General features: G+C 56.7%; 1 protein-coding gene across 11 annotated transcripts in view; it reads right to left on the reverse strand.

Moving 5' to 3' along the window:
• Positions 1–14133, reverse strand: part of ACSF3 (acyl-CoA synthetase family member 3) — a 63781-nt gene that overhangs the window by 38211 nt on the left and 11437 nt on the right. For 10 of the 11 annotated variants that reach the window (XM_047710115.1, XM_047710107.1, XM_047710108.1 and 7 more), the window contains 2 exons: positions 4408–4562; positions 3300–3445 (listed from right to left, as the gene is read on the reverse strand). In XM_047710115.1, the coding sequence (XP_047566071.1) occupies positions 3300–3445; positions 4408–4562 (301 nt within the window). Of the gene's footprint in view, positions 1–3299; positions 3446–4407; positions 4563–4724; positions 6066–14133 lie in introns of those variants that run through there. The other variant, XM_047710116.1, reaches the window with a different exon arrangement.

Below are 14133 nucleotides of genomic sequence, written 5' to 3' on the forward strand. Positions count from 1 at the left end.
CTCTCCCGGAACCCCGCAGAGCTGAGCTGCCCACCACCACCTTCTGATGAAGGACGTGACTCAGGAGCAGCAGATGGAAGAGATGCCCAGGAAGGGGGGTCCCCCAGCTCCTGTGCCCCCAGGGCACCCCCCAGCACCTCATCTGTGCACCAGCATCCTTAGGGTTTCCATGGAGATCCCACAACTCATGAAGCCAGCGGCCACCAACTCAGCCCAAAGCCCCTCTCCCCAAAGGCTCTGCCCCTCCAATTGGCCTGTTGGTCCCAGGCTGTCTCCTTCGCACACACTCAAGTGCTGGGGAGGGGGCTTTTGTGAACAGCTGAGACCCCCTTGTGGCTCCCATCACCTAGGAAATTCCAAGGGTTCCGGGACCTCTGTACCAGCTATGGAGAGAGACCAAATGTCTATTTCTTACCAGAACAGGGTCCTCTCTGACCATCCTCCTCAGCCAAAAGCACCAGCCTCCCCACTCACCGTCCTCCTCCCGCCTTTCTGTCCACTGCCTTCTCCTTCGAATATTTTTTAAAAAGGAAGAAACCCTCTTCCCAGCTTCCTCCTGCTCCGCCCTGGCCCCTTCCCCATCTCAAGAGTGAACGCTGTCACAGCCATTGTCACTGTCACAGCCATTACGACCTGCGAGGGAAGTGCTGACGGAACCCTAGCTGGTGACAGCACCAGACACAACTGACACCTCCAGGCAGAGACAACCACCGCAGTCCCGTAGGCCCAAGGTACCGCCGGGTGAGGGTCCCGCACGGGAGACGCTGCAGTCTGCGCGGGGCAGCCCTGGCTCCAGGCCACGTCCACCCGCCCAAGTGGGCCTGATGGAGCAGGGCCGTCAGCAGCAGCCGTCTCCTGCCCCCATGGGGATGGTGCCCCCCTCCTGTCCCCTCCTGGTGTCCACCTGGGCGGCAGTGTGGGCCACAGTCAGAGGTGCACCTCGTTCTTCTGAATCTCTCCGAACCGCTGTTGGCTCTCCCCAGATAAGCGTAACTGCCTGCGGCCCTGTCCGGCATCTAGGGAGGGAGGCTGCTCTGCAGCTGGTCCGGAGAGGATGGGAAGGAGCAGCTCAGGTCCTGGAGCCCCTGGCAGCGTGCCACGGAGCCCGCCGCAGGAGCTGTTCGCGCCTCTGATCTCTACCTCCCCTTACCGCTGATCAGGCCTGGCCGCACGAGGCCATGAATTATTCATGCCCCTTCGTGGTAGCCGCCAGGGACGCAGAGAAGGATCAGTCAGAAGATCCGACCCAGAGCTTGGCACGCGGCCAGCGACACTCTTCGTGCAGCATGTCCCTCTTTCAAGGCTGGCTTTGCCCTGTGTGCCCATCAGCCTTTGAGCACCTTTAACGGACCCGGTGTTCACTGCAGGGACCGTGAGAGCCACGCTCAGAGGCCATGCAGGCAGCCGGAAGGAGGGGCCAGGCTGGAGGGACCCTGAGCTGGAAGCAGGTGTGGGGTCCGGGGGTGGCTGGCCACGTCCCACCTGCAACATGAGCCCAGGCCCGCCGTCGAGCAGGACAAGACCTGAGATGCCAAGGGAAGCCCTCAACCAGGTTTCTACAGAAACGACACCACTTTGTTTTCTAAACCGAACAACCAGCATTGCACTTGACCGCTGGCGGCCGGCTTCAGACACGGTCACGGGCATCTGATCCCGAGGCAAGAGGAGGGACTGCACCCACGCCTGCACGTACTCACGGCGTCCTTGAGGCCGGGTCACAGCTGCAGCCACCACCTCAGACCCAAGGATTTCTGCCCGACAAACCTTGGGGATCGGAGCCTTTGTGTTTTACTTTCCTGGAAAAGGCCAGGTGAGTCGGAGACGCTCGTGGGACCTCTGTCCTGACCTCTGCTTTCCCCGCTTAGCTGGGGGTGCTCCCTCCAGCACCAGGGTGAGCCCCCGCTGGGCCTCCCTTGCACACTGCTTCCCATCCAGGTGCCTGGTCTTGTGTTTGCTCTTCTAATGAACCAGGGGGTTCCCCATGCCTCTCTGCTCCCTCCTTTCCCCTGACACCATGCACTCCTGGCAAAGCAGGTGTCCCGGGGTGACAGTGTGGACGCCCGCTCCGCCCTAGGCCAGCCGTGCAGCCCCGGCTATTTGTATGGTTGCCTAAAGCCTGTGTCAACGGGGTAAGGTCACCCCTGCGTCAGGGGCTGCTCTAGACACAGTGTGGCAGCTTTTGGGGAGGCTGAGTACTCACCCACCTTCTGACCAGCAACCCCACCCTGGGTGTTGACCCACGAGAAATAAAAGCACGTGTTTACAGAGGACCTGCACACACAATGTCTACAATAGCTCTGCTGGTAACTGTCCCCAGACACAAGCCCGTGTCCTTTGGCGGGGGAGCAGGCTAAGAAACAGTGGCCTGTCCACACCACGGGATTCTACTCAGTGAGGGAAAGGAAGCCACGTCCACACGGGTGAATCTTGGACACATCCCGCTAAAGGACCTAAAGGCCATGTCCTATACGAGTCATTGTATGACATTCCAGAAGCAGCAAGACTACAACCAGAGAGAACAGACGCGTGCTGGCCTGGCCTGGGGTGGAGGAGGTGCTGAGCCATCGCAGCCGTCCTCATCTCAAGCCTGGGTCGGCTTTTCAAAACCTGTTTTCAGAACCTCATGGAAGCAGACATGGGCAGGGTGAGCGTGACTGTGTGTGCGAGATGCAGGGACGTAATCACGGAGTCAGAGCTATGCTGCTGTGACTTCTCCTGTGTTGTGGGCCCCCGGGGCTGAGGGGGGAACGCCACGTGGGGACCAGGAGAGTGCCGAGAGCAGAGTGGAGCACATCCACACCTCGGGCTGCAGCTCTGTTGGCAGGGTCCCTGCTAAGGAGCCAGGACATGCAAGTCTGACTTAACGTCAGAGCATCTCAGGGAAGGCTGGACAGTGAGCCCAGGGCACGGAGCCCTGTCTGCTAGCAGATCATCCAGGCATGGGGGACCCCCCTCTCCCACGGCCCCTATGCCCTGCATGGCTCCAGGTGCCTGCACGGGAGGCTCCGGCCAGTAGCCCACGAGGCCTGCATGGAAGCAGCGCCTGCCCCGGGAGGCACTCTGCTGAGCACATGGTCCTGGTCATTCCCATTCTTCCCATTTGTCACCGGGGAAGGACACTGGTTTCAAGGACACCTTTCTGTCCTATCCCTGACCGGCCATGTGGGAAAAATGTGAGTGCCCACAAGGGACAGGCCACAGCCGCCCCAAGGAAGTTCCCTGGCCCGGCAAGGCAGCGTCCTCCCCGGCCCGGCCCAGCCCAGCTGAGGACGAGGACACAGCCAGGAGGCTGCTTGTACCTGGCACACGCGCGGCGGTCAAGGGGTTGGACAGGGCCATGCCGATCTCCGTCATGCCGTAGCGCTCCAGCAGAGTGTGGCCCGTGATGCCTTGCCACCTCTCCAGCACGGGTAGGGGCAGGGCGGCCGACCCTGAGACCATCAACCTATGAGCACAAGAGAGGCAGCCTCAGCTTCCTGCAGCCAGCCCTGGGCTGGACAGCGCCGCACTCTCCACCCAACACCAGTGTCCCCGAGCTCACGACGAGAACGCCCGCCTGCGGCTAAACCCGAACTCTGTTGTTTTCAGAGTTTGTGGGGGCGTCATTGAGCAAAACAGGTCTTCAAAAGGAACAGGTAACCACAGTAAAAAAAACAATTTTAGGGTCTTTGGAGGCGTTCTTTGCACACGACGAATACGCAGTCTGTAAGCGGCCCTAGACCACAGCTATGACAGTAAGAATTCGGTCTGTGGGTAAACTGCTTCCAGGTCTGCGGAGCAGGAGCAGCCACGGAGACAGCCCAGAGCCGAGCACCGAGGCAGCTGGTGGGCTCGCGATGTGACACCGGTCACTCGCACCACACCGAGTGCGGCCCGTTCACACCAGCCAGGCCGCGTGCTCTATGTGCCGTGAGAGGCTGTGCTTGCCACGGAACGCGTGTCACGTGGCTCTGGTCCCAGTAGAAGTCACCAAGCCACCCACCTTCGTGTGCACGGTCTCAGGGCTCACACCCGAGGAAGAATCAGGCCAAAGGGCGCTGTGCCTGTGGGCTTGTAAGAGACAGCAGAACAAGCCCCAGGCCACGGAAGGGCCCGGAAGGTCCAGCACATGTCTGTCAATGGGGCTTCGAGGGGCAGGGTAGGGATGGGGGCGGTCCATGGGGGATGGGGGCTCGAGGGCCAGAACTGGGGGCCTGAGCCCTCGTCCTTCCAACTGGACCACGAGACAGACAGAGACAGACGCAGAGAGAGACAGAACACGGACAGACACGCAGAAAACGCAGCTCGCTATAGCTTTAAAGGCTGGAAAATACTGCTTCCTACCACCTGGGCCTGTTCGGCTGAACGTATGTGATGTCAGCTGCCCTCTAAGGCCTCTGGGGCAGGAGAGGGGCCGCTTCCATTTACCTAATTCTCTGCTCACAAACTGCGCGGATAAAAGCCTGGACGTGAGGCAGGGTGAACTGTCTGTCGTAATAGTCCATCAGCTTGGCGTAGATCGTGGGCACCGCCATGAACACGTTAATCCGCGGGCTCTCACCACCTAAGAGCTTTTCCCAAACCTAGAAAGGAAGCAGGAGGGATACAGGGAGACGTGAGAAAACTCGCACAGGCTCCGATGCGGACAGACACGGCTGGCTCCCGCGCAGTTCCCCGAACAGAGACCGCCCCCCTCCCTCAGCTTTAAAGGCCCCGGACGCAGCTCCCACAATGAGGCATGTCACCTGAGTGACTCTGGTCATTCCCGTGGGAGTCCCCTGTGCCGGACACTGGTGTCTGGCTGCGGGGTGACGTGTGAGGGGGGACAGTCTGCAGGGAGAGAGTAGGGGCACGGCTCCAGCCTCAGGTCTGCTGTCAGGAGAGGTGACGCACCTCCCCCTCTCCCAGGTGGCAGTGGTGAGCCTGCGGGTCAGCCCTGGGCCCGGCCCCAGCAGACATGCGGAGATACTGGACGCATGACCATCCGGTGAGGTGAGAAAAAACCACGTGCCTTCTGTGTTTTGTTGGGTAGCAGATGCTCCCTGTGTCCATACAGAGATGCCCCGAGACCTCCCTGTTGGCAGGTATCCCCCCAGTCCGAGAGACACTGGCGCGGTATCCCACTCTGTCTTCACCACATCACTGCCGAGTGAGCCTCCGGTGACTAGACCTCGCTCCAAAGTGTTCGAGGGGCCAATCCCATGCACCCTGACCCTTAAGAGGAAGGGTTGCGTGGAGGGCGGGCGTATCAGGGGAAATAATACCATTTTTAAAAGACAACAATCAGCACTGTCGCACTGCAAAGTATGTAGGGAAACAGGAAAAAGTGGCCCATGATTATGGAGAAAAAGTCAACAGAGGCCGACCCTCAGAAGATCCAGATGTTGGAGTTAATCAGACAAGGGATTCAAGTCATTACAACAAACAGGCCTTGGAATTTTGTAGAAAAGATGAACAAAATGAGGGAAAATCAAGGGTTTCATCAGCGAAGTGGAAATACAAAAGAGAACCATTACAAAACCAGAGACGTGTCATCTGAAGTCAGGAATTCACCGGACAGACTAGGACGCAGATGGGGCAGCACAGAAGAAAGGACAGAAACGGTGAGACACAGGCTCACGGAAAAGGTCCACGCAGAAGGAGGACAGGACAAGACAGAGCAAAGCAAGCAACACGCGGGCCACAGGGGAAGCACGACACGGCCCAGCTGTGGGCCTGGCAGGGACACCCCACGTCTGTGGGCTCGTGGCCTCGACACAGACCAGACAGTGCATCTCCCCAACCTGAGCTGCAGCGTCAACGTGCCCCCCAGATCCCCATGGAGCCCTGGCACAGAAACTGACCGGCTGACCTGGCGCTCACACGGGAGGGTAGAGACCCAAGAGAGCCAAGAGGAGTGTGAAAGGGGGAGTAAGCGTGGAGGACTCACACCTCTCAACTCCTGACCTTGCTCCAGATAAGAGTGACCACAGCGGCACGGTGCCGTTGGAAGGCCAGAGCCCCAGATCAACAGACCGACCAGAGCCCAGGATAAGCAACACTTGCACAGCCCGTTGTCTGTCTGTAAAGACTCTGTGTATCTATTTATCTTAGAGAGAGCGCATGCATGAGCGAGTGACCATGGGGGAGGGGCAGAGGGAGAGGGAGAAGCAGACGCCCCGCTGAGCGCTGAGCCTCGGGTGACTCAGCCTCACAACCCTGAGGTCACGACCCGAGCCAAAACCAAGAGTCACGGGGTGCCTGGGTGGCTCAGTGGGTTAAAGCCTCTGCCTTTGGCTCAGGTCATGATCTCAGGGTTCTGGGATTGAGCCCCACATGGGGTTCTCTGCTCCGCAGGGAGCCTGCTTCCTCCTCTCTCTCTGCCTGCCTCTCTGCCTACTTGTGATCTCTGTCAAATAAATAGATAAAATCTTTAAAAAAAAAGCCAAAAACCAAAACACAAAAAACCCCAAGAGTCAGACACTCAGCCAACTGCGCCAGCCAGGCGCCCTGTGGCCGATTGGTTTTGGACAAGAGGGAGAGCCCTCACTTCAGCTGTGGAAAGACTGATCTTTCCAACAGACAGCACAAGGGGGACTGAGCAGCCACCTGCAGAGGGACGGATTCCAGACCTTTGCCAGACACAAAAATTCACCCAAAGTGAACCAGAGACTTAAATGCATGAGCTCAAACTAGACAACTTCTAGGAAAAAATCTCCATGATTTTGGATGAGCAAAGATTTCTCAGATATCACACCAAAAGCATGATCTATGAAATTAACTGATACAATGGATTTCACCTAAACTAAAATCACGTGTTTCAGAAGACACCATTAAGAAAATGAAGAGACAAACCAGACTGGGAGAAAACACCTGTAAACATCCATCTGACGAAAGACTGACGTGTGGAACGCACACAGAAGGCTGACGATTCAATGAGATCAATAACTTGACACAAACATGGGCAAACGTCTGAAGATCTCACCAAGGAAGATAGAGAAATGCGACTGAGACCGTGAAAAAACGCTCAGCATCACTGCTCATTAAGGAAACGCAAATCAAGGGGCGCCTGGGTGGCACAGTCAGTTAAGTGTCCAATTCTTGGATTTGGTTCAGGTCACGATCTCAGCGTTCAGAGATCAGGCCCCATGTTGGGCTCTGCATTCGGTACAGACTCTGCTTCAGATTCCCTCTCCCTCTGCCCCTCCCTGCTCACATACTCTCTCTCAAATAAATAATCTTTAAAAAAGAAAAAGAAATGCAAATTGAAAGCACAGCAGATCTCACCTCCTGTCTGCTAGAACTGGAACAATTACTTAACACAAGAATAAGGGCTGGTCTGATGTGGAGAGACTAGGGTCCTTGCACACTGCTGGTGAGAATGTAAACAACAGCCCTTGTGGAAAATCGTTTGGAAGTTTCTTAAAATACGAAACATAAACTTGCCCTATAATCTGACAATTCCATCACTGCATATCTCTGTAAGGTAAATGAAAACATGTCCACACTAGGGCCTGGGTGCAAATTTTCACAGCAGCATTATTCTTAACAGACCCAAACTGGAAGCAACCCACAGCCCGCGAGACAGTTGCTGGGCAAACAGAGCGCACGTGCCCACACAACGGGGTGCTCTTCAGGAACAAAAAGGCAACCACTGCCCCATATCCTACAACGTGGGTGAAACTCTAAGATGTTCTGCAGAAAGAAGAAAGCCAGACATAAAACACTGCAAGCTGTAGGACTCAGCACACATGCATTGTCCAGGAAAGGGACTGTGCGGAGACACAGGCTGACGGCGGTCACCAGGGGTGGCATGGGAGCAGGGAGTGAGACAACGGCGGACAAGTCTAGATTTATGAAGAATCACTGAATCATTTGCAACAGTGACTTCCAGGGTGTGTGAATCACAGCTGGACAGAGCTGCAAGAAAAACATGATACGACCACTGGAGGGAAGCTGGGAGACTGGTGAGCCGAGCCAACAAGCGCACGGCTGAGAGGAGCACACGGGGCGCGCCACAGGAGAGGCCTGGCAGTCAGTGTCGGCGCTACGGGCTCCTGACTGCTTCAAGCGACAACAGCGACGACGCGTTGTGAAGATAAAGGAGGAAGGAACGGACAGAAGTCAAGCACACAGGAAGCACAGGTGCATTAGAGAAAACCCTCTGACACGACAGCGGCCAAGAGGAAAGAAGGGAAACGCAGACCACCCACTCGGAGCTACAAGGGAAACGCAGACCACCCACTCGGAGCTACATGGGAAACGCAGACCACCCACTCGGAGCTACATGGGAAACGCAGACCACCCACTCGGAGCTACAAGGGAAACGCAGACCACCCACTCGGAGCTACAAGGGAAACGCAGACCACCCACGCGGAGCTACATGGGAAACGCAGACCACCCACTCGGAGCTACATGGGAAACGCAGACCACCCACTCGGAGCTACAAGGGAAACGCAGACCACCCACTCGGAGCTACAAGGGAAACGCAGACCACCCACTCGGAGCTACAAGGGAAACGCAGACCACCCACTCGGAGCTACATGGGAAACGCAGACCACCCACTCGGAGCTACAAGGGAAACGCAGACCACCCACTCGGAGCTACATGGGAAACGCAGACCACCCACTCGGAGCTACAAGGGAAACGCAGACCACCCACTCGGAGCTACAAGGGAAACGCAGACCACCCACTCGGAGCTACATGGGAAACGCAGACCACCCACTCGGAGCTACAAGGGAAACGCAGACCACCCACTCGGAGCTACAAGGGAAACGCAGACCACCCACTCGGAGCTACATGGGAAACGCAGACCACCCACTCGGAGCTACAAGGGAAACGCAGACCACCCACTCGGAGCTACAAGGGAAACGCAGACCACCCACTCGGAGCTACATGGGAAACGCAGACCACCCACTCGGTGCTACATGGGAAACGCAGACCACCCACTCGGAGCTACAAGGGAAACGCAGACCACCCACTCGGAGCTACAAGGGAAGCGCAGACCACCCACTCGGAGCTACATGGGAAACGCAGACCACCCACTCGGAGCTACAAGGGAAACGCAGACCACCCACTCGGAGCTACAAGGGAAACGCAGACCACCCACTCGGAGCTACATGGGAAACGCAGACCACCCACTCGGAGCTACATGGGAAACGCAGACCACCCACTCGGAGCTACAAGGGAAACGCAGACCACCCACTCGGAGCTACAAGGGAAACGCAGACCACCCACTCGGAGCTACAAGGGAAACGCAGACCACCCACTCGGAGCTACAAGGGAAACGCAGACCACCCACTCGGAGCTACAAGGGAAACGCAGACCACCCACTCGGAGCTACATGGGAAACGCAGACCACCCACTCGGTGCTACATGGGAAACGCAGACCACCCACTCGGAGCTACAAGGGAAACGCAGACCACCCACTCGGAGCTACAAGGGAAGCGCAGACCACCCACTCGGAGCTACAAGGGAAACGCAGACCACCCACTCGGAGCTACAAGGGAAACGCAGACCACCCACTCGGAGCTACAAGGGAAACGCAGACCACCCACTCGGAGCTACAAGGGAAACGCAGACCACCCACTCGGAGCTACATGGGAAACGCAGACCACCCACTCGGAGCTACATGGGAAACGCAGGCCACCCACTCGGAGCTACATGGGAAACGTAGACCACCCACTTGGAGCTACATGAGACATCGCCACAGACCCCAGAGGCACTCAACGCACAAGGAGAGAATTCTTACACTGAATTTCACAATTGTGATGAGATGGACGATTTCCTTTAAAAAGCAAAACTTACCGAGACAGACACAAGAAACAAAATATAAACGTTAGAAGTCTTGTATCTGTTAAAGGAATCGAGCCCTTAACTAAAAGCCTTCCTGGAGAGGTCTGGCCCGGATGGCTTCCACGGCGAGCTCGAGCAGACACTCAAGGGAGGAAGAGTTTTGGCCTCACGCCAACCAGCTCAGGAAGAAGCCCTTCCCAAGGGAGCCTTGCCGACACGGGAGCCCAGGGAGAAGGTCCGGAAAGAGCAGCAGACCGCGCTCCTCACGAACACACGTGCAGAAGCCTGAGCAAAAGACCAGCAAAGGAAATCTAGCAATACAGAAAACGACAGTACATCCCAACCCTAGGATGTCTGCCGCAGGGCTGCCAGGTGAGGAAGCTGGAAACATGGAAGGAGTGTGTGAGCAGAGCACAGTGACAGGAGGAAACACACAACAAACGAAGGGACAAGATGCCACGTGATCACCACAGCAGACACGGCCACCTAATACTCTATCCTCGAAGGTAAAAGCTCTCGGCAGACAAGGAGGCGCCAGGCACGTCCTCCAGCTAACAGGCGGCATCTACAAAACCAACAGCTACCATCACACTTAACCGTGAAATGTTAATGCCTTCCCCAAGGCTCCGGGTAAGTCAACGACGGCCGCACCATTATCGCTTCCAAATCAGTGCTTCGAAAGTGAAAGTTCTCTGTATCACAGACACTGTTAAAAGACACTGGTCTGCGAAACAAGAACCAGACTGGAGATCCACAGTGCGTCATTCTGACAAAGGCCTTCCATCCGGAACGTGAAGAACACTACAGGTCGGTAACAAAGAGACGGCGCAATCTGAGAAGACCTCCGAATGACCAACAAGCACACAGAAAGGTGCTCATGAGAAACGCAGATTTTGTAACAAAAGTGAGGGCACCGCACACCCGGGAGGACGGCTGAAATGTAACAAGTCTGAGCAGCTGAGCGCTGGCAGGCTGGAGCCCTTGGCCCCTGCCCCTGCGGACAGAAGCACAGAACAGAAACGAGAGTTGACCGTTTCTCAAGTTAACCGCACATGACTCCACGACCCGGTAATCCTACCCCTGGTGTCTACCCCAGAGAAATGAATATATACATCTCCAAAGAGACTTCCACAGAATGCTCCTGGCAGCTTTCCTCCGAAAGCCGAAACGGAAACCATCCCAAATGTCCAGCAACAGTAGCGATGCCCAGCTGCGGGACCCTTGGTCATGAGAAGGAATCAGCTGTTGCCACGTGAATGTGGACAAACCTCAAAGGTATTATGGGGACGCACGAGACGCAGAAGCACAGTCGCCGTGGGTCCATCCCACACAAGCTTCAGAAACAGATCAGCTGCCTTAGAGTAAGAGCGTGCAACGAGGTGGCGGTCTTCGGTGGGGTGGCTGGAAGGAGGCACAAAAGACCTTCCGGCGGGCCAGGAACATTTTATATCCAAGCTGGTGTGAACCACACACTGAGATCCGTGAGTCACACTGCATGCGCACCACACCTCAACAAAAGGAAGCGAAAACACACCCGCGGACCTGACGGACAATGCCAAGTGTGGATGAGAATACGGAGCAACAGGGAGCAAGCCCCACCCTCGCTGTCTTGGAGAAGTCTGCTGGTCCAGCCCAGCTAGTGTCTGGCACTGGCAGCCACAGACCCAGGAGAAGCACCCACAGAGAGATCCTGATGAGAATGTCCACAGCAGCTTTATTCATAATGTCCCCAAACTGGAAACAACCCAAAGTCCTCTGTGGCAGCAGGGATAAGCGATGGAACACAACACAGCAACACAAAAGACCAAGTGACAAGCGACGTAGCACAGGATGAATCCCAGTGCAGCGCCATGAGCTGCAGGGCACAAGGGAGCACGTGTTGTCGTGTTCATTCACACAAGGAGTACGCGGAACGTATCCATGGCGACAAGAGCCAGGCCAGCATCAGCTCTGGTGGATGCGGGGGAGGGGTGCTGAGGCAGGAGAGGACCTTCAGTGAGAGGAGAATGTCCTCTGTCTTCACCTGGGTGCAGACAGCAGCACAGGGGGCACAGGCGTAAAGGCAGATGCGGCACGTGCCTGATGCACATACGCCTGAACGTGCACAGATCATCGTCCACGGAAGCGAGCGTCCCCGCCGTTCAGACCCTGAGCCTGAGGTCTCGCAGTGAGCGTCAGTGAGTGCGGACGGCAGGTGCCCTGCGGGACTGCTAGGCAGGTGGGCCACCGCCAGCAGGAAGTCTCCCCCTCACCACCACAAAATGGGAACCTGAATCCCATCTCTCAAGCCAGCCACCAAATCTCAAGGGATATAAGGGACAGGGAACATGTTAAATGACAACATCCGGATGCAATCTGCAAAAGGACACGAAGCGCGACCTCTTAAACAAAACACGCCAGGAAGATGCAGAGGGAAGCCTGCGGGTGAAGCCACACCCAGCAGGAGCCGGGCGTCACGGGGATCCAAGCCCGACACACTGGAGGCCATGGGCAGCCCTGGCACTGAGGACCCTGCTGGTGACACCTGACATTGGGGGTTCTGGCTCGTCGCTCCATGATGCCGGCGCTGTCACAACTCTAAGAAAAAGCATCCTTAGCTTCAGGGATGCAGAAATCATCTGACACCCGCGGTTCCTTTCGATTGACCTAACACAGGAGATGACGTTTCCAGCCGAAACAAGAGCGACCCTGAGCCTGGAGCCACCGAGGCCAGGTAACGGTGTGCGGCAGTCATCGCTCTCGCAGGGCTCTGAGACAACCGACTTTAGAAAGTTTTAAGACTTGATGAAGGGGTTAGATTAGGTGATCTCTCTAAAGGCCCCTAAGCTGATACGGTACAATTCTTCCCAAGCACAGAAATGAACTAATATTTATTAGCAAGAAGATATTACGAATTGATGTTCAACCAACATTTGGTATGACTGAGGAAGTTCACTTAGGTGAACACAAGCCCACTTTCTTATTACTGAGCAGAGAAACGAGAAGCGAAGATAAAAAATGGGTGTGGTAAGCTTCCTGCAGCTGAGTGGAGAAGAAAGAGAGCTAACAGCTCCAGATCACAGTGTACAGAGCAGCGAGCAAGACGGAATCCGTGGGGACAGGACAGCTGCCTGACAGGGCCCTTGTGGCCCAGGTGTGGCCATGAGCTTGACCCGCCGCTCCCTCTCCCCCAACACATCATGGCACTGATCTCTGCGGGACCCCCCCCCCCCCAAGCTCTGGAATGCAGATTTGCTGGAAATTCTGGGTAGCCTCTTACTTCCCACTGGCTTGTAAAGACACATGGGTCCGCCAAATTGGCGCTGCCTGTCACTGGGGAAGATGTGGCCTTGGGATAAGGGTAGCTGAAAAGAGTGTGGCCATCCTGATCTGGCTAAGGTGGCCCAACGTCACGTGGCACTCACGTGTGTGGCTGACCTGTGTGCAGACCCTGCCAGCTCCTGGTCTGATGAGCTTCGACAACACCCTCCCTTTGGCCAGACCTCGTTCTGTCCACCAAGGTCTCACCTGTTGCCAGGAGCATGTGGACAAGAGGACACACAACGGGACAGACTCCCACATCCCAGGGGAGGTACCATGGTGGGGGGGCTCCTCCCTCACAGGCTGTCTGGTACAAGATGGGGGAGGACAGGCCCCACAAACTGTCCATCCACTCTGGGGAGCCGTCATCTGGTCCCCAGGCTTTGCACTCAAGGCTACAGGAAGGAGGGAACACGTGCTGACTGGTGCTGTGGTCCTCCAGCCTGGCCTCTGACCCCCAGCACACAGGTGACAACCAGATGACACCTCCTGAGGGCGCCTGTCCTGGCATTCACCCAAGTCAGCAAAGGGGGCAGCGGCTGTCCTGAAATGCCACATTTCCTCCCCGCTGTCCCAACCCCCCGGAAACTAACACTCATCCACCTCGGGATTCCGTGCTGAGAGTGAGCCCCCCTAGAGCCTGCCTCTCACTGGCAAGAGCGCTTCTGAGGCAGCCGGACCGCAAAGCCCTACTGTGCCGTGAGCTGCCACAGCAGATCAGACAGTGGTTCCCAAATCAGGCTGCCCACAGGAACCCGTGTGAGCTTGCAAACTTGCTGAGCCGGGACGCCACCCACCACGGAGGCAGCCTTGCGAGGGCCCCGGGCACCTCTCTCACTCACCCTCTCCCCACTACGCTCTGCTCCGTCACCAGGACGGGAAAGAGAGCTCAGGTCTCAGCTCTGCTAGGCAGGTGGGGGACCAAAGGGAAGGCTTAACCAGCTGAACACAGTGACCCCAAGGGTCAAACCATCACTCGTTTTTTGGCAATCCTAAACAACACAGAAAGCTGTTCTTGTGTTCTGAGGTACTCCAGCCAAAAGTGGGCAATGAGGCCCCGGCTCCTGTGGTCTGTGGGTA

Source organism: Lutra lutra, chromosome 17 (genome assembly GCF_902655055.1).
Source record: "Lutra lutra chromosome 17, mLutLut1.2, whole genome shotgun sequence".
Taxonomy (NCBI): domain Eukaryota; kingdom Metazoa; phylum Chordata; class Mammalia; order Carnivora; family Mustelidae; genus Lutra; species Lutra lutra.